Below are 21,218 nucleotides of genomic sequence, written 5' to 3' on the forward strand. Positions count from 1 at the left end.
AATTTAGTTTACCCATTACTTACAGAATCAAATAACAAAATGCATAAGGGTCTTGCGGAAACATGTGTCTTGCAATTCTAAGAGAATTATAAGTGAAGTTCAGAAAAAGCACGAAAAAAATTAGGGTTATCAATCTTTTAAGAGACACGAATCGCTAAAAGGGCGAAACAATGGCAACGAATTAAATGGATATTTTTGATGAAGTCCATTTTTTCTCCGTTTTTTTAGTCAAAACTATATGAAATCATAACCGAATGTTACTTTTAAATACCCCGTTGTGATATGCAGGCCAACATTGAATTGTAGGTCATATGTTCAAATGGTCATGGTCATGGCATTCAGAAAGTAATGTTAATTCAATAAATTTGAAGTGTTCTTATGAGTAAATGAAATTTTACAGATATTATATAGTATTACATTATGTAAAAAAAGAAGTGGAAGGTGGAGCTAAATGATTATATGTCGAAGTGACCATTGTTAAAATAGTCAAACTTGGATTGTAAGGAACAATCTAGATAATTTTAGATACCCAATAATTAGAAGGAAAAGTAACAAACTTTTATAGATTATGAGAAAAAATCTTCTTATAAGATTTAATGTCCAAAGGACATCCGAATTACCAAGATGTACTGTTGTCTGCTCTATGGTCGGGTTGTTGTCGCTTTGACAATTCCCTATTTCCTTTCTCAATTTTAATCTACTATAGATGAATAGATAAATAAACAAAAAATAATTTCCCCTCGTTTCCTATAAGTTGGTCATTCTTATAAATTTCCTGTTACAAAACTTTGATTTTTTTCGAAAAACTAAGGATTTTCTTATCCCAGGAATAACCTACCTTAGCCTTATTTGGCACAACTTTTTGGAATTTTGGGTCCTCAATGCTCTTCAACTTTGTAATTGTTTTGCTTTATAACTTTTTTGATTTGAGCGTCACTGGTGAGTAATATGTAGACGAAACACGCCTCTGGCGTACTTAACTATAATCCTGGTACCTTTCTTAGATTACTAATTAAAGGAATGTATGCAGACTTTGCCAAAACCACAGATTAAATATCCACGAATATGCAAGTTTTCCCCAATCTACGAAAATTGGTTCCCACGAAAATAAATGAATCCACAGATCTGCAATCTGTTGAAAACTGTATCTTGGCATTGCACAAGGTCATGTTTTCTCCGACTGTTTATACACTAAATCCATTGGATGTTTGATGTGCACTGATTGACAATTTAGTCTTAGATGCACGATTTTTTTTATTAGTTGTTAGTGTCTTTGAACCAGCTGCCAGTAACTGCAAGTACTCTAAGATCTATACTTCGTGTCTTTTTGTTGTTGGGATGTACAAGTACCCATCCACGTCCACTCTGCATTTTTGTTAAATGTATTTCTATTTGTATACATCTGATGAGTTAAGCCTTTTTCAACTGATTGTTATAGTTCGTTCTTATGTTGAATTGTTACACCACTGTTATAGGTTAGGGGAGGGTAGGAATCCCGCTAAAATGTTTAACCCTGCCACATTCTGTTTCTATGTGCCTGTCCGAAGTCCGGAACCTGTTTTTCAGTGGTTGTCATTTGCTGATGTGTTACAGATTTGTTTTTGGTCCTTATTTTTGTACATAAATTAGGCTGCTACTTTTCTTGTTTGAATTGTTATACATTTGTCCTTTTGGGGTCTTTTATAGCGGACTATGCAGTATGGGTTTTGCTCATTGTTGAAGGCCATATGGAGACATACAGTTGTTAATTTTTGTGGCATTTGGTCTCTTGTTGAGAGTTGTCTCATTGACAATTACACCACATCTTCTTTTTTTGTATTAATAATATGTAGTCTGTGTCTGTCCAAAGCCTGTTATTCAGTGGTTGCCATATTTTTATTTTTTGTGTGTGTTACACCACATCTTCTTTTTTTATATAAATAATATGTAGTCTGTGTCTGTCCAAAGCCTGTTATTCAGTGGTTGCCATATTTTTATTTTTTGTGTGTGTTACACCACATCTTCTTTTTTTATATCAATAATATGTAGTCCTTGTCTGTCCAAAGCCTGTTATTCAGTGGTTGCCATATTTTTATTTTTTGTGTGTGTTACACCATATCTTCTTTTTTTTATATTAATAATATGTAGTCTGTGTCTGTCCAAAGCCTGTTATTCAGTGGTTGCCATATTTTTATTTTTTGTGTGTGTTACACCACATCTTCTTTTTTTATATTAATAATATGTATTCCTTGTCTGTCAAAAGCCTGTTATTCAGTGGTTGCCATATTTTTATTTTTTGTGTGTGTTACACCACATCTTCTTTTTTTATATTAATAATATGTAGTCTGTGTCTGTCCAAAGCCTGTTAATCAGTGGTTGCCATATTTTTATTTTTTGTGTGTGTTACACCACATCTTCTTTTTTTTATATTAATAATATGTAGTCTGTGTCTGTCCAAAGCCTGTTAATCAGTGGTTGCCATATTTTTATTTTTTGTGTGTGTTACACCACATCTTCTTTTTTTATATTAATAATATGTAGTCTGTGTCTGTCCAAAGCCTGTTATTCAGTGGTTACCATATTTTTATTTTTTGTGTGTGTTACACCACATCTTCTTTTTTATATTAATAATATGTAGTCTGTGTCTGTCCAAAGCCTGTTATTCAGTGGTTGCCATATTTTTATTTTCTGTGTGTGTTACACCACATCTTCTTTTTTTATATTAATAATATGTAGTCTGTGTCTGTCCAAAGCCTGTTATTCAGTGGTTGCCATATTTTTATTTTCTGTGTGTGTTACACCACATCTTCTTTTTTTTTTATATTAAAAATATGTAGTCTGTGTCTGTCCAAAGCCTGTTATTCAGTGGTTGCCATATTTTTATTTTTTGTGTGTGTTACACCACATCTTCTTTTTTTTATATTAATAATATGTAGTCTGTGTCTGTCCAAAGCCTGTTATTCAGTGGTTGCCATATTTTTATTTTCTGTGTGTGTTACACCACATCTTCTTTTTTTATATTAATAATATGTAGTCTGTGTCTGTCCAAAGCCTGTTATTCAGTGGTTGCCATATTTTTATTTTTTGTGTGTTACACCACATCTTCTTTTTTTATATTAATAATATGTAGTCGGTGTCTGTCCGAAGCCTGTTATTCAGTGGTTACCATATTTTTATTTTTTGTGTGTGTTACACCACATCTTCTTTTTTTATATTAATAATATGTAGTCTGTGTCTGTCCAAAGCCTGTTATTCAGTGGTTGCCATATTTTTATTTTTTGTGTGTGTTACACCACATCTTCTTTTTTTTATATTAATAATATGTAGTCTGTGTCTGTCCAAAGCCTGTTATTCAGTGGTTGCCATATTTTTATTTTCTGTGTGTGTTACACCACATCTTCTTTTTTTATATTAAAAATATGTAGTCTGTGTCTGTCCAAAGCCTGTTATTCAGTGGTTGCCATATTTTTATTTTTTGTGTGTTACACCACATTTTCTTTTTTTATATTAATAATATGTAGTCTGTGTCTGTCCAAAGCCTGTTATTCAGTGGTTGCCATATTTTTATTTTTTGTGTGTGTTACACCACATCTTCTTTTTTTATATTAATAATATGTAGTCTGTGTCTGTCCAAAGCCTGTTATTCAGTGGTTACCATATTTTTATTTTTTGTGTGTGTTACACCACATCTTCTTTTTTTATATTAATAATATGTAGTCTGTGTCTGTCCAAAGCCTGTTATTCAGTGGTTGCCATATTTTTATTTTTTGTGTGTGTTACACCACATCTTCTTTTTTTATATTAATTATATGTAATCTGTGTCTGTCCAAAGCCTGTTATTCAGTGGTTACCATATTTTTATATTTTTTGTGTGTTACACCACATCTTCTTTTTTTATATTAATAATATGTAGTCTGTGTCTGTCCAAAGCCTGTTATTCAGTGGTTGCCATATTTTTATTTTTTGTGTGTGTTACACCACATCTTCTTTTTTTATATTAATAATATGTAGTCGGTGTCTGTCCAAAGCCTGTTATTCGGTGGTTGCCATATTTTTATTTTCTGTGTGTGTTACACCACATCTTCTTTTTTTATATTAATAATATGTAGTCTGTGTCTGTCCAAAGCCTGTTATTCAGTGGTTGCCATATTTTTATTTTCTGTGTGTGTTACACCACATCTTTTTTTATATTAATAATATGTAGTCTGTGTCTGTCCAAAGCCTGTTATTCAGTGGTTACCATATTTTTATTTATTGTGTGTGTTACATACACCACATCTTCTTTTTTTATATTAATAATATGTAGTCTGTGTCTGTCCAAAGCCTGTTATTCAGTGGTTGCCATATTTTTATTTTTTGTGTGTGTACACCACATCTTCTTTTTTTATATTAATAATATGTAGTCTGTGTCTGTCCAAAGCCTGTTATTCAGTGGTTGCCATATTTTTATTTTTTGTGTGTGTTACACCACATCTTCTTTTTTTATATTAATAATATGTAGTCTCTGTCTGTCCAAAGCCTGTTATTCAGTGGTTACCATATTTTTATTTTTTGTGTGTGTTACACCACATCTTCTTTTTTTATATTAATAATATGTAGTCTGTGTCTGTCCAAAGCCTGTTATTCAGTGGTTGCCATATTTTTATTTTCTGTGTGTGTTACACCACATCTTCTTTTTTTATATTAATAATATGTAGTCTGTGTCTGTCCAAAGCCTGTTATTCAGTGGTTGCCATATTTTTATTTTTTGTGTGTTACACCACATCTTCTTTTTTTATATTAATAATATGTAGTCTGTGTCTGTCCAAAGCCTGTTATTCAGTGGTTGCAATATTTTTATTTTCTGTGTGAGTTACACCACATCTTCTTTCTTTATATTAATAATATGTAGTCTGTGTCTGTCCAAAGCCTGTTATTCAGTGGTTGCCATATTTTTATTTTTTGTGTGTGTACACCACATCTTCTTTTTTTATATTAATAATATGTAGTCTGTGTCTGTCCAAAGCTTGTTATTCAGTGGTTGCCATTTGTTGTCATATTTTAATTTTTTATGTGTGTTGGATATAAATCAGGCTGTTATTTTCTATTTTGAATTGCAATCATGCCACGTGTCATTGGCAATCATTCCCATCTTTATCTAGATAGACTGAACTGATCTTTATTCACTACAAGAAAATTGTTTGAACAATACTGAATTTACCATTGTGGACAAGTCTGAAAATTGAGTAGAAGACTGACTTTATAAATGGAGGTTCAGTCTTTTCAAAAAGTTGCGTAGTTCAAAATGACTGTTTCAGTTGAAATTGGTTTACTAGTGTTAACATTGAACAATGAACCATGAAAAGCAGTCAAGGTCAGGTGTAACCAGCCACACAGACAGTCTGTATTCTGTACACCTTATAAATATTCCTTATATCAAGTACAGCTGATCTATTTCTTATAGTATCTAAAAACAGAACAAACAAAAATTTCCTGTTTAACTATGAAAATGATTTCAAGGTCTGATGAAACCAGCAAGTCTAACTTGAACACCTTACAATTATTCCACACACTATATAAAGCTGATCTATTGCTTTTAGTTTCTGAGATATGGACTTGACCATGGAAACTTAATGAGGTAAAGGAAAATGGATATAGAAAGAAAGAAATTTACCAGAGATTATTCAAGCCAATTGTGAAATGTTCTAGCATTGTTTGAGGAGAATTTAAACAATAAATAAACAAAAACAAGGAAAACCCAAATGATAACGAACTATTCACAGTGGTTCTTATGATTCAAGCTTATATTAAGAATTAAAATTGACAATATAATTTGCAAATTATTTAAAATTGATGACAAAATCTTTTACATCAATTTTAAACACGACAAAGCAATGGGTTTGACAATGGGATATCTGTTGTGGAATACATGTACATATAATAATCAAATACATATTTAAAATATTTATGTATTATATATGATACATACTAAAATTTATCACAGATTCATGAATTAAAGGCAAATACATTATACAATCAACAAAAAAACAAACAAATGTGTAAATTATCAACATTATACTGTGTAGTTCTTAACATAACAATTATTCTATGCTTGCCCGAGATAAATGCAACGCTATCTTAAATAAAGGTGAGATCTAAGTGAATGTGAAATTAAAAACACAAAATGAGAACAATAATGAAGAACTACTAATGGTCGCTTAACAAAATGCCCTCTTCATTACAGATCATAAATCCTAAATGCAATCTTTCTTTTATTTTTACTGCTACATATATAACTTGTTATCTGCTGATCTATGCTATCATAAAAGGTTTTCTATAAATATATTCATAAATCCAATTTCAAGGATGACTTATGCAAATTCTGGGATTAAATTGTTTAAATTGCATTGCCCACCATGTCAACACAGCCTCAAACAAGCACCAGTGTATTTAATATTGTAGAATTTTTGCACTACTCCCAATTCTATCTGTTTTTTTCTCGTCTTTAAGAAGTTTAGTACCAAGTATCTTTTGGTCTCCAAATACGTACTGAGACATCACTTCCTGCACTTGCTAATACTCCATTCTGATAAGATATCTGGAAAAAATATATTTACAAATATATTGTAAAGACAGAGTTAAACTTGCTAAGGTAGAATACTGGCACTGTAATAGAAAAATAGTTTTACAGTAACAAATTTGATTGAAAAATTAAAACAAAGTGCACACGCTGAAATGTCTCGCCTTCTTTACTAATCATGATATTATGTTGATAGTCCTAAATATAAAGCTTTATGACATCTGTCACATAATCTTAACCAAAACTAAACATTGACCAATGAACGATGAAAATGAAGTCAAGGTCAGATGAACCAAACCAGGCAGGCAAGTACAGCTAATAATTCTTCCATACAACAAATATAGTTGACCTATTGCTTATAGTTTAAGAAAAACAGACCAAAACACAAAAACTTAACACTGAGTAATGAACCGCGAAAATGAGATCAAGGTCAAATAAAATCTTAGCGACTGACATATAGATCATAAAATATTTCCATACACCAAATATAGTTGACCTATTGCAATAAGTATTAGAAAAAAAGACCAAAACTCAAAAACTTAACTTTGACCACTGAACCATGAAAGTGAGGTCAAGGTCAAATGACACCTGCCAGCTAGACATGTACACCTTTCAATCATTCCATACACCAAATATAGTAGACCTATTGCAAACAGTATAAGAAAAACAGACAAAAACACAAAACTTTTTTGAAAAAAACAAATGGACTTGACAACCAAAACTTAACCTTGATCACTGATACATGAAATGAGGTAGAGGTCAAGTGAAAACTGTCTGACGGGCATGAGGACCTTGCAAGGTATGCACATACCAAATATAGTTATTCTTTTACTTATAATAAGAGAGAATCTAACATTACAAAAAAATATTAACTTTTTTTTCTAGTAGTCACTAAACTATGAAAATGAGGTCAAGGACATTAGACATGTGACTGACGGAAACTTCGTAACATGAGGTATCAATATACAAAGTATGAAGCATCCAGGTCTTCCACCTTCTTAAATATAAAGCTTTTAAGAAGTAAGCTAACGCCGCCGCCGCCGAATCACTATCCCTATGTCGAGCTTTCTGTAACAAACAGAGTTGCAGGCTCGACAAAAACTTAAAATCATAGCATTGGTTGTATTTGATTTAACAGCAATTCTAGACAAAGGAGGGTAACTCCAAATTTTTAAAGTTGAAAGATAACATCAATCTATTTTTAGAACAGATATTAGATTCCTGCACCTTGCAAAAGTTATTTAATTTTCTTGACAAGTGTAACATCATTCATTGTGTGCCTTGAATATCTGAGCATATATTACATCCATAAATTTCTTGAAATGTTCATGGATAGGATGTATAGAAAGTTGTGAAAAACTATATTTTGTATCAAAATAGGTAGTGATAAGCCTTGGAACATTTAGATATCAAGTCAGTCCCACATGGTTTTGATTGCATTGCATGCAATCTTTACCTAAAAATCACATGCCTGAGGCATATATTATCATGAATGGTTGTAATATTTTGATAAAAACTAAAAGCTGTTTATTAACTTGAATTATACATGTACATACTTTTGAATAAAGAGATCACAGATCCATTATGAAATGTCCTAAAGGATCAAAATCATAAAACTTTTTGTTAAAATAATAAACAACATTTTAGGGATTCATATTAGAAAAGGAAGAATTGCTTAGACTATGCTTTTAAACAAAAATATAGCAATCTGACAAAAACCATACCCTTGCAACTTCTCCTTCATGTGAGGTCAAAGTGTTGATGGTGCCTGGATTTAAACTGGGCTCCAAAACCTTTATGGTAGTATCTGTACAACATGTAAACAGAGCACCAGGTGTATATATAATGCCTGTTACTTTTCCTGTATGACCAACATCACAACTCTGAAAAAAAAAAAGTACAAAAAAGAGATTCATTTTGGCTGTTTCTATAAAAGGGTTTCTTGAAACTTATCTTTTTTAGTCTATTTGTGTTTAACATAGTGTGTATATTTTGGTATCATTGCTAAAGGTTTACACTCCATCTTCACTTCCATATTTGTACATTGTATTTATATTCTGTTCATGTGACCTGTATTCCTGTTGAATTACCAAATAATCATACATTAATTTAATATGCATTAATGGACCAATAATATTAATACCTGGTAATCTCACAAATATTGTTTTTTCAATGTATCAATGAAATTAAAAATGCTGTGTTTAATACTCGTACAATTTCTTTTCCGGATGGTAGAATAAACGTACACAGAAGTCTGCTTATCTTACCTAATTTAATTAGCAAACAACTGAAGAAAATTTGAGTACTATAAACAACTTAAATGATTTTATATTAAGTGACTCTTCAATTTTTATTAATAGAAAAATTCATTCATATTACATATCATTTGAAGTTTTCAAGATATAATTTACATACCTCTATGTGTTTAAACTGTCCACAAGTTGTATTATACACATGTATACCACCAGTCTTATCTCCTACCCATAACTGTCTGTTTCCTAAATTTAAACTCATAGGATAGCTCTCTAACTGAAATAAGTTAAAATAACTAATAAAACCTTCACATTTAGTTGTTTTACCAAAATTGTAAGGAAATTATCTTATGTCATCCACTTATTTCAATAAGCATGAGAAAGAGAAGAATAGGGTTTCAGATACCTGCTAAATGTTTTTTACATTCAATAATTTAATTGAAATGCTCAAAACTTTGTGATAATACTGATTTGCTATATTGAGTTGATGAAGAAAAACTAGTATTTCTCCTGTATTTGATATAAATCTTCCATATGAGTTGATAAGAAATAGAGAATTAAGATCTTTCCAAAGGAGACAATTTCTTAAAGATTTTTCTATGTAGTTATCTCCCCTTGATAAGTCATCATACATATGTACTATCACTAAATATCTTTCAATTATTATCAAATTATCCCTCCATTAGTTTTTATACGACCGCAAAATTTGAAAAATTTTTCGTCGTATATTGCTATCACGTTGGCGTCGGCGTCGTCGTCGTCCGAATACTTTTAGTTTTCGCACTCTAACTTTAGTAAAAGTGAATAGAAATCTATGAAATTTTAACACAAGGTTTATGACCACAAAAGGAAGGTTGGGATTGATTTTGGGAGTTTTAGTCCCAACATTTTGGGAATTAGGGGCCAAAAAGGGCCCAAATAAGCATTTTCTTGGTTTTCGCACTATAACTTTAGTTTAAGTAAATAGAAATCTATGAAATTTTGACATAAGGTTTATGACCACAAAAGAAAGGTTGGGATTGATTTTGGGAGTTTTGGTTCCAACAGTTTAGGAATTAGGGGCCAAAAAAGGGCCCAAATAAGCATTATTCTTGGTTTTCGCACAATAACTTTAGTTTAAGTAAATAGAAATCAATGAAATTTAAACACAAGGTTTATGACCACAAAAGGAAGGTTGGGATTGATTTTGGGAGTTTAGGTCCCATCAGTTTAGGAATTAGGGGCCAAAAAGGGACCCAAATAAGCATTTTTTCTGGTTTTCGCACCATAACTTTAGTATAAGTAAATAGAAATCTATGAAATTTAAACACAAGGTTTATGACCATAAAAGGAAGGTTGGTATTGATTTTGGGAGTTTTGGTCCCAACAGTTTAGGAATAAAGGGCCCAAAGGGTCCAGATTTAAACTTTGTTTGATTTTATCAAAAATTGAATAATTGGGGTTCTTTGATATGCCGAATCTAACTGTGTATGTAGATTCTTAATTTTTGGTCCCGTTTTCAAATTGGTCTACATTAAGGTCCAAAGGGTCCAAAATTAAACTTAGTTTGATTTTAACAAAAATTGAATCCTTGAGGTTCTTTGATATGCTGAATCTAAAAATGTACTTAGATTTTTTATTATTGGCCCAGTTTTCAAGTTGGTCCAAATCGGGGTCCAAAATTAAACTTTGTTTGATTTCATCAAAAATTGAATAATTGGGGTTCTTTGATATGCCAAATCTAACTGTGTATGTAGATTCTTAATTTTTGGTCCCGTTTTCAAATTGGTTTACATTAACGTCCAAAAGGTCCAAAATTAAACTAAGTTTGATTTTAACAAAAATTAAATTCTTGGGCTTATTTGATATGCTTTATCTAAATATGTACTTTGATTTTTGATTATGGGCCCAGTTTTCAAGTTGGTCCAAATCAGGTTTCCATATCAAGTATTGTGCAATAGCAAGAAATTTTCAATTGCACAGTATTGCACAATAGCAAGAAATATCTAATTGCACAATATTGTGCAATAGCAATTAATTTTCAATTGGAGTTATCTTTCTTTGTATAGAATAGTAGTTGATAATATATGTTGGAAATTTACCAGACATGACTATGATGTCATTTTCTATTTTTATTTGCCAATAACTTTATGTAAATAACTTCATTGGAAATTTGCCAATATAAAATGTTGCTGATGAAGCTTTTTTTCCTTATCTTATCTAAAATGTTTTTAGATAATGTATGTTGGACATTTGCCAGACATGACTATGATGTCATTTTCTATTTTTATTTGCCAATAACTTTATGTAAATAACTTCATTGGAAATTTGTCAATATAAAATGTTGCTGATGAAGTTTTTTTTAATTGTTTTATACAATAAACAATGTATATTCACTTTTACTACCAACCAATCTTTACCATTCAGTGATAACAAGCACTTTATTTTACATTTTAATATCTTATGATGTATTTAAAAGAGTAGTTATTGTTGCAAACTCCATTAGAAATTTGAATTGATATCAGTTTTGGAAAAAGGGAAACGGGGATGTGAAAAAAAGGGGGGGGGGGGTTAAATTTTTCTCATTTCAGATTTCATAAATAAAAAGAAAATTTCTTCAAACATTTTTTTGAGAGGATTAATATTCAACAGCATAGTGAATTGCTCAAAGGCAAAAAAAAAACTTTTAAGTTCATTAGACCACATTCATTCTGTGTCAGAAACCTATGCTGTGTCAACTATTTAATTTTAGATTTAAAAAGTTTGAAGAAATCTTTAATTGATTTGTAAAATTTTGACATTTGTTTTGTGTAAAAAAAACCCATATAATGTCAAAAATTTGATCACAATCCAAATTCAGAGCTGTATCACGCTTGAATGTTTTGTCCATACTTGCCCCAACTGTTCAGGGTTCGACCTCTGCGGTCGTATAAAGCTGCGCCCTGCGGAGCACCTGGTTTCCAGGTTAAAATAAAAAAACCTATTACAGTATTTCCGTTCCTGAACAACTAAACTACTTTTTTTCATATTCTAAAAGGATACCACTACATACTGTGTCCAAAATTGCAGAAATATTTCTTTTAGTAATATCTTCATGTCCCTTTTGTCTATTTTTGTGCTGAGGTGGCATAAAACATAAGCCAATAAATCAATCTTTTTGTTGATTAATTATGAACATTAAACTGGTTATGGGTACCTGTTAGATTTGAAATGTAATTCCAAATTGTTGGGTTACTTCATTTATTATTACTGAAGTTATTTATTTTATTTGTAATACTTGTAGATACGATTTTTTGGTATTTGCGCATACATGTAACGTTGCGCTCTTATGAATTGTTATATTTCCCGTTTTTAAAGTTTTATGACGTTTAGCCTTTTACGTACGTTACGTTGTCTAGTTTTTATTCATTGCAAGTTATTTGATATTCGGAGACACATCATTATTTTTATAGAGAGATCATAATCAGTAAGAGATAATTTATGTACATTTTTAAGAACAATATTTATTTAAAGAAGAAATATTAAGAATTGTAAAAGTATTTATAATTTAATATTTATTTCAATTAACTTTTTAATTTAACAAGTTATTCATGAAGCGTGAAAGAAAGTGTTTTCTATTGTTTGATTAGTATTATGCCTTTAGTGTTTTAAGTTACGTTTTAACTTATGTGTATTTGTATTTTATTGTAGAGAATCGGTTGATATGATATATAGTATAAGAAGCCAAAATTAAATGTATTTTGAAGAATAAAAGATATATAGACCGCATACTCGAATTATCGCCTTATTTGATGCCTGATTGATGTGATCCGTTACAGTACCAATGACTACAAAATTCTTCCTTTCAAAATCCTACTAAAATACCGGTACATTGTGCCAGTGATTTTTACCTGTATAGTTTTATAAACTGTTCCTGCTCTTCTGTCGTAGATTGCTATGGTTTTATCTTCACTTCCTGTTACAACATAATTCTCGTCTGCAGCCAAACATAACACTGGTCCACGGTGATACTTTCTTTTTTTCATGGTATTTTCTCTTGGATCGATAGAATATACTAGCTGATCAAATCCACAACCAAAAATCATGTTATCCTCCATATGTAATCCTAGGATAGCTGATCGACACCTGAAACAAAACCCAAAATTATGTTATCCTCCATATGTAATCCTAGGATAGCTGATCGACACCTAAAACGAAATAAAAAAACATGTAATCTTCTATATGTTATCCTAGAATAGCTGATCTACACCTAGAATGAAATAAAAAAACTATGTTTGCTTCTGTTTTATTATTATCATAAAAGTATGTTATAACACTGATGGCAGATGCATTAAAAATTTAATGTAAAAATGTTTATTCTATAAGCTGTAATTCTTCTGAATAAAGTATTCTAGGATAGCTGATCAACACCTGAAACTAATCCAATAAACCTGTTATTCTCTAAATTTTATCCTCTGATAGCTGATTGACACCTGGAAAGAAATAAAAAAACAACATTTTAGCCTCCGTATATATAGACAATAATAGTGCATTGACTTGACATATCAACGATATAAGGATGAGGCTTAGAAACGGGGAAATGCGAGGCTGTGCCGAGCTATTTCCCTGTTTCAGGCCGAATCCTTATATCGTTGATATGTCAAGTCAATGCACTATTATTGTCTTTATACTGCAATCGAAAACAACATTTTCAATGGTTGTTTAATGCCTTACGGTTATTTATTTGATTTAAATATTGGGGAAAATCCCCTTTAAAAAGGCCCCATATCATGCTTGCGGAGAAATATACAACACAATGAAATGTACATATTTACCGGTTGAAACTCACACTCGATGGTGAACGAAATCGTTTGAGTATGGACTAAAATATCAACCATAAGCATGAAACATAATGATTTATAGGTTGCAAACAAAAAATATGAACAAATGAAATATGTTTTTTCAAATAATTGCAAAAGAAACAAGATTGAGTCGATCCACACATCGTTGTATGCATTGGAAACAAGAACAGGTTGAAGAGGTCGTATGAATAATTAAATATTATTTCGGCATTTTCTATTTAAATATTCATGAGGAAAAGTGATATCAGGTCAGTGACTGTATATGACATAGAAATATACAGTCAAGGCATTTTGACTGCTCAAATAGAACGAGTGCAGTATAAATAGTCCTAAGATAGCTGGTTGACACCTGAAACGAAACCAAAAACCATGTATTCTATATGTGTTATTCTAGGATAGCTAGATGAAACCTGGAATGAAAAAAAATTAAAAAATGCATGTTATCCTCTATATGTTATCCAGCTTTTTCTTCAATAGCTGATTGGCACCAAGAATGAAACAAAAAATAATACTTATCTCTATACATAATGCTAGGAAAGTTGATTGTTTCTAGATATCAGTAAAAACTAATAAATATATAATTTCCAGCTATGTTTTTTTATCCTTGTATATTGATTTTTTTTCTCAAATGAAGCAGATTTGTGAAATAGTTATTTAAGTATATTACAGTTCACAAGATGTATTTTTTTCAATAAGTAAATGCAAGAACTATTATTGAGAAATATGTAAACTTTTCCTTCAAATATTTCAAGAGAATAGTTTTAAAAACATGAGCCATAAATGACAATATGTTTTATGAATATAAGTCCTTTTTTTCATTTTTTGTAAACCATTTCATACTTGAATGATTGTGTTTCTACAACACCTGCCTCCAAGTCCCACATCTTAATGTATCTATCCCATGATCCTGTGCACAGGGTTTTGTCATTAGACGTCAGGGACCAAATCCAACCCTAAATAAAAAGACATAATGTAAGTAAAATGGAAATTAAATGCACAAACTATGAATATCACCAGTTTTCCAGAAAATATCCTCAATAATAGTTTACTGATCTAAGGGCAAATGTGAGAAATTTCAAACACTTTTATATAACAGTATAACACGAACGGAAAATTACTTGCTCTTAATCATACTTTTACTAAGCATTGCTAAAGATGCTTTTAAAAAAAAAATAGTTTGAGAAAGAATATTAAAAAACACTGTTTGATATAAACATAAAGCCATATTGTTAGATATTATTGTATTTCAATTCTGGAATATGGATATTAATGTTTTGAGAATCCGAGAAATGCTATGAAACAAGTTCTACATACAATATACAATATTATATTGTCATACATGTAAAACTTTTCTGTATATATTTTTTTATAATACTAACGACTCATTATTAACCATATTAATTATGTCTCTGTTTACCTTATGTGCTTTGTCACTGGCATACACATTCATATCTTTTTGTTTAGAAGTGGTAGGGTCATACTTAGACAGATCTAATAAAGTTAAATATCGATCTCTAGATCCTGATGCTAGAAATCGGCCATTCTGAAAAAGAATGAAACGACTACAAAATGTATCAACAAAATATAAATCTACTGAATGTATATTACCAGGCCTCGACAATAACGCTTGTCCGATTGTCCGGTACCAGAGGGAAAAAAGGTTGGACAAGTAAAAGCTGTATTAAGCTTGTCCGTCGGGACAAGTTCAATTATTTTGCAAAAAATAAGTTTTAATTATCCAACTTTGATGAACATTTTTTCACAAAAATATTTTTTTTATTTACCATAAAATTAACAAAATCATATTTGATCATAAGTAGAAAAAAACATTACTTGCAATATAGTGACCTATAGTTGTAAATTTCTGTGTCATTTGGTCTCTTGCTGAGAGTTGTCTCATTGGCAATCAGACCTTATCTTCTTTTTATTGATTGTATTTGAATACACTTTTTTCAACTTAGAAAAATATAGGATACAAATGTCAAATGAGTGTACAGGCCTATCAGATGGTGCCTGATGAGACTAGCATTGATGAGAACTAGAACCTAAGTCCTGTGACATGACCAGACATGACTAGATTCAGTTGTACTTGACTCATATTTTTGAAAATTATTTCAAAAGAAAAACATCAAATTCTGTTCTATTGTTTCAATTCGTTTTGTTCCTTTAATCAACTAAAGATGTAAAAAGATTATTTTATATAAAAAAAAAATAGGACAAGTAACAATTTCATTCGGACAAGTAAGTTTTGGTATGTACTTGTCCTACTGGACAAGTTGAAAAAAAAAGTTATTGTAGAGGCCTGATTACTTTATTGTTCCAAAAAAAAATAACTAGAGAGGAAATGAATTAGCTACATGTAGGTGCAAATGTGTCTACAAAACCTTTCATAAAATTAAAGGCACAAATATAATTATTTTAAATAGACTGATATTCAGGACTGTATAGAAATTGATGATTGGTCATGTATTGAATTTTTCAACAACTATAGAAAAAGAATCAACATTAGATTTAGTGTTTATTTAGGAATCAAAGTTGTTAATACAGGCGTACTCAACTACATTTCAATATTTTCTGTACTTGACAAAGAAATCAGTATAAACATAGTACTTAAATAATATTTGCAAAGTATGCTTTTCTGTTATAAAGGCAATCTATTACAGTGTATGCTATTCAGAATAACTGTAAGCAAAAACTTTTCATGTTGCTATGGTTTTTGTTATCTATTTTTTATGTGGACTCAAGTTCAGAGCCTTGTTAATGGTTGTCATTATATAAAAGTGTTCTAGACTATTTGCAAATTGAGATTAGATCTCTGGACTTACTGTCGAACATCATTTTATAGCATGTAGTTCAGTGGTTGTCATTGGATGGTTTCTACTTTTAATTGTTTTACATTTATTGTTGCTGTATAATCATTTTTTAGGTAATTTTTCTCTATGGTTTTGTCTATAACTTTGAGCACATCATTTTACTTAATTTTCCCCCCCTATTTCTATCTATTCTTTATTTTTCTTGGCCCATAATTTTCAATTCTGTAATTCCCATCCACTTTCATTTTTAAGTTTTAAATGTATCCTCTTACTTCCATCAAATGAACTGAATCCACTGGAGCAAATATAGTATCTTTATACACAATTGATTCTGTTTGGTTCTTTGGATCTGACCATACTCGACAACACTTCTCTCTTTGTATACAAGCTTCTTGCCAATCAAAATCTTCATCTGAAAGAATATAAATGTTTAAAGGTTAGACAGGTATGACCTTTTAGTTGAATTAATATATTTGATTAAACAAAAAATATCTATATAAAGCCAATGATCATCTTAAATTGACTTTTCCCTAATTATTTTCAGTTGGAAGAATTGCAAATTTAAGGAACAAACTTCATCTTACAAGAAATAAGATGTCTATACTTGTATGGGATTTATTCTTATCTATTTATATACATGTGTATCTATATCTCAATAATATTTACTGTGTTTTTCCTGATCACCCTTTTTTCAAATTAATACAATACAATATTTTTACAATACAATATTTTTATTTTACAAATTAAAGGGCCCATTAAGAGCATAACATTAATTACAACATGACATAAACATTACAGAGTGATTAAAGAAACATAAAATAATAATTGAAATTCAAATGCATGAAGAAAGGATCAGTGGTCAAGGGGAGATAATTTTGATATATTTTAGAGTATCTAACTAATTTTCTGATTTTCTTAGTTGCAGACCTTTATCCAGGTATGCACATAAAATAGATAGAAATCTGCTATCTTCATTAATCATGATCTATGAAAAAAGATCATTTATATTTAAACTATCTAAACTGGGGTATTTTTTTATACAATCAGTGATATCTCTTCTGAGGTTATTGTAAATAGGGCATTCCAGAAGAAAGTGCATTTCATTTTCAATACAATTTGTATTACAATATAAACATATCCTCTCATGTCGAGGTAATATTTCATATTTACCACATACATTGGTAATTCGTTCATGTCTGCCAGTTTCTATTCTTAAACAGTGATTGCTAAGTCTGTATTTTGTTAATAAATGTTTTTGTGGGTGCTTTAAATCTAAATAATTTTCATAGTCAAATGACTTTTTGAATGAAAAATAAGTGTCCAATTTGCCTTGATTCTGTAAATAAAAATCTCGCATTTTCTCCCAATCATTTTGAAAATTTAATTTGAGCTTTTTTTCAATAAGTTTTTAAATTTATTTTTTCCTAGATTTTTACATATATTTAGGTCAATACCTAATTTTTCACTGTAGAAAATGATATTAGAGAGCCATGAATTATTGGAACTGGTTTGACCTTTACTTTCTATCATTTTTAACTCAGCATATAAGCATTTTTCAATAAATCAGATGGAGAATTCTCTAGTCTATGCCAATACATAAACATATGTGTTAGCAAATTTATATAAAGAGGATATCTACCCAATTCAGACAGGACTGCTACATTTGTGCACATCTTTGTAACACCAATAATATACTTACAAAATTTTAAATTTAGCTTCTCAAACTCCCAATCTTTAAATATGTCATAAAGGGACAAATTTTTCCTTTTAGAAGTAATGTTAATAACACCCCAATTTTCACAACCATAAGTTACAATTGGCTGTATACAGTGATCAAATAAATGCAAAAGAGTTTTAATAGGAGGATTAGATGATTTCAAATCTTTATAAAGTTTAAAACTGGCTTTTTGACCTTTTTGGAATAATTGTTTCCTGGCTTCATTAAAGTTTCCAGTATTTTGGTTCACTATGCCAAGATATTTGTATTGTTTAACACATTCAATAGAATTATTTCCTACATTGAAATTTTCAATTAATACATGATATAAAGAAATTTTATCCTAATTTTGAGTAATTTTTTGCAATTAGATTGTGCTAATATTGTCCTAATAAATATCAGTGTAATTTTTCATTTAGTCAATTAGAATTATCTCCCTTATACCATTGACTTAATACAAAAAAAGTTCTTATTTTTTTCATTTTTTCACAGTTTGAGATTAAGGTTCCTGAATATATTTGGTTGATATTGTCCTAATGATTAATATTTTATATACTAGTTGAATAGAATTTAAAAAATAAATAAATATATATATAAATGGTGTGATAACAAAATCTGGATAAATTTGTTACACAGTGGGCTATTGTCTTAATATGAAATTTATAAGGTCAATTCCTTCATGCACCCAAAGTGAATTTTATTGACCTGATTAATTTCCATATTAGGACAATTGCACCCTATGTTACTTATAACCTATATTATATCTATCATACCTGAAACAGGTGGATATGGTTTGGGCCACCTTTTCCTAATTCTGGTTATCCAATATGAATCACCTTCAAATAAGTCTTTGAATAACTGACACACTTTGCTGAACGTGTGAATAACAAAACCAGCTTCCAAGAAATTGCATATATGTATCAATAATTCAAGAGGTAATTTGTCTAAAGTTAAAGAGTCAATTGAAAGCTGTGACAATTCAGATATTGGGTCATAATTTCCTCCTTGGTCGTCATAGTCTGATGCAGGAAATTGGTGGTTGAGATTTTTGTCAAAATTTGAGTAAAGTATACTGTCTGTGATGTTGTCTGGATCTTTTTGTTTGATATTGTTTTCAGTCTTATTCTGTTCCATAGTAGCTGTTCTAAAAGTAAAAATCAATGTGAGTTGAAGAAATGAATTCATTTAAAATATACAACCAAATCAAATCAAATTAATTTATTAGTGTAAAATCCAAATACACATGTACAACCTTACTACCTTTTTGTGAGTCCTCCTTTCAACTATGAAATAAAGATTTCATACAAACATGACAAAAGGAACTTCAAACTTTACATCTATAGTTATACTGCCTCTCTTGTTTGAACCTTCCCCTCGGCATAACAGGAATTGTCACTTTATACAAATAGAATTGGAACCTTATGAGGTATGGGTTTTGCTCATGGTTTGAGGCCTTACAATGAACTATAATTGTGTTCTGTGTCATTACTTTAGGTCCCTGGTAAAGAGCTGTCTAATTTGTATGATTAGAAATTCTTAGATCTCTCTTTACATGTATATTTTTACTTCTGGTCTTGTTTCAACCTACTCTTCACCAGATAAATTGTGTCATCATGGAAAGAGAATTGGAACCTATATATGTATATTTTACTGTTGCGTTCTTTTAAGCTAAATACTTTCAGAGTAGAAAGTTTGACTGGTACTATTGGTCATATTCAATTAGAAGTGCGGTTAGAGCTTTTCCTCCACTTCGACACATCAACAAACCACATAGAAAGAAAGAGATTTGATATGCTGATAAAACAACCCAATAAGAGGACAGCACTTCAATGTATCTTTATCTGTATTTCCCACTTCTGTATATATATGGATGAGTATGTCAGATTCCTTAAGGCTATTGTGTGATGGGTTGGTCTGCGCATAAATTAGTCGCGCTTGCAGAGGAGTGATGATTTAAACGAATAAAAAGAATTATGAATACCATTGATAGCCATCACAGTTTCTTATACATCATTATATGGGGACTTCGCCCCCAATTACTGTAGAAAAATAAAAAAAAGACCAAAAACAATTTAAAAAATGAAAAAAATTCGGGGGAAAATTTCCCAAAATTCGAGTCCATTTGAAATTAAATATCGGCAAAAATCGTGAAATTCCGTATTTTTGGCCCAAATGACCTTATGTAAACTGCTGAATCACGATCAGATACACTCCCACCTAACAACTGTTGGGGTCAATTTGTTAACTAGGGTCCACTCTACATGCAGGCTACAGCTGGATACCTTTACCAGCATCCCTGGGTCTTCTGGGTCAAGAGAAAAGGCGTCAAAATTGACGCTTTTTGCACCCGATGACCAACTTCGGGGCAAATAACCGCCCACCCATCCCTGCCTTCTCACCCTGACCACCTCACCCCGTGATCACCTACATTAGATTTAAAGGAATCAATATGCTACAGCAACAGGGCTAAGCTCATTTGCATATTTTTGCAAATAAACGAAAATTAGACATTTTCTGAAAACAATTAAGTGCTCCTTTGAAGGAAGGATTTTCTAAACAAGATCAGAACAGAACATGGTAAGGGTTAACATGTTTGAATTAAAAAAATAATTCATACAGACTTCGTCCCAATTAACAGGTAATGCCTGCCTCATTTTAAATGAGTTTGTAAGGAAATAAACGTCTGTCTGTTATAATAAAATATAAATTCAATCAAACCAAAGTCAATTATGAGACATAAATTATTTACAATATAATTTCCATTTCAAACAAACTTTTGCCAAATCAATCAATGCATATATGTACATTTGTACATAGCCACTTACACAAACTGCTCTGAATAAGAATAAAGGTTTAAGGTATTGGTTGTCACCTTTCTTAATAATTCCTAATTATGTTAACTCGGGTAAGTTTTGATTTCGAAATTCAGGGAACAAAATATGTCTATGATTCATCCATGTTTGTAGTTTGACCTAAACCCTGGCAATAGCCGCATTTTAATTGGATAACCTCGAAAAGTATTATCGAATGAAAAGTTACTTAACAAAACAAAATCAGTGTAAGTTTTAAGCTTAATTT

At 30.6% G+C, this 21,218-nt stretch overlaps 1 protein-coding gene across 3 annotated transcripts; it reads right to left on the bottom strand.

Moving 5' to 3' along the window:
• Window positions 1-5,907: 5,907 nt before the first annotated feature.
• LOC143080781 (F-box/WD repeat-containing protein 9-like) lies at window positions 5,908-21,132 on the bottom strand. 3 transcript variants are annotated; one of them, XM_076256822.1, is made up of 9 exons: window positions 21,013-21,132; window positions 18,914-19,284; window positions 16,696-16,835; window positions 15,028-15,153; window positions 14,451-14,563; window positions 12,660-12,894; window positions 8,954-9,067; window positions 8,263-8,421; window positions 5,908-6,556 (listed from the first exon to the last, which is right to left on the bottom strand). In XM_076256822.1, exons 2-9 carry the CDS (start codon window positions 19,272-19,274, stop codon window positions 6,473-6,475), a joined length of 1,332 nt encoding a protein of 443 aa, XP_076112937.1. In that variant the 5' UTR covers window positions 19,275-19,284; window positions 21,013-21,132; the 3' UTR covers window positions 5,908-6,472. The 3 variants fall into 3 exon arrangements, with proteins under 3 accessions (XP_076112937.1, XP_076112927.1, XP_076112942.1); XM_076256812.1 differs by having other exon boundaries at window positions 20,966-21,125; XM_076256827.1 differs by having other exon boundaries at window positions 18,914-19,279; window positions 20,966-21,124.
• Between the last annotated feature and the right edge of the window lie 86 nt (window positions 21,133-21,218).

This window comes from Mytilus galloprovincialis, chromosome 1, assembly GCF_965363235.1.
Source record: "Mytilus galloprovincialis chromosome 1, xbMytGall1.hap1.1, whole genome shotgun sequence".
NCBI classification, from domain to species: domain Eukaryota; kingdom Metazoa; phylum Mollusca; class Bivalvia; order Mytilida; family Mytilidae; genus Mytilus; species Mytilus galloprovincialis.

Excerpts from the sequence above, each read along its gene's own strand:
- LOC143080781 (XM_076256822.1), bottom strand. The coding sequence starts at position 19,274 with ATGGAACAGAATAAGACTGAAAACAATATCAAACAAAAAGATCCAGAC. Across the intron at positions 9,068-12,659 it reads CAGTTTATAAAACTATACAG|TTAGAGAGCTATCCTATGAG; the intron begins GTAAAAATCACT and ends AACTTATTTCAG. Across the intron at positions 8,422-8,953 it reads GACAGTTTAAACACATAGAG|AGTTGTGATGTTGGTCATAC; the intron begins GTATGTAAATTA and ends TTTTTTTTTCAG.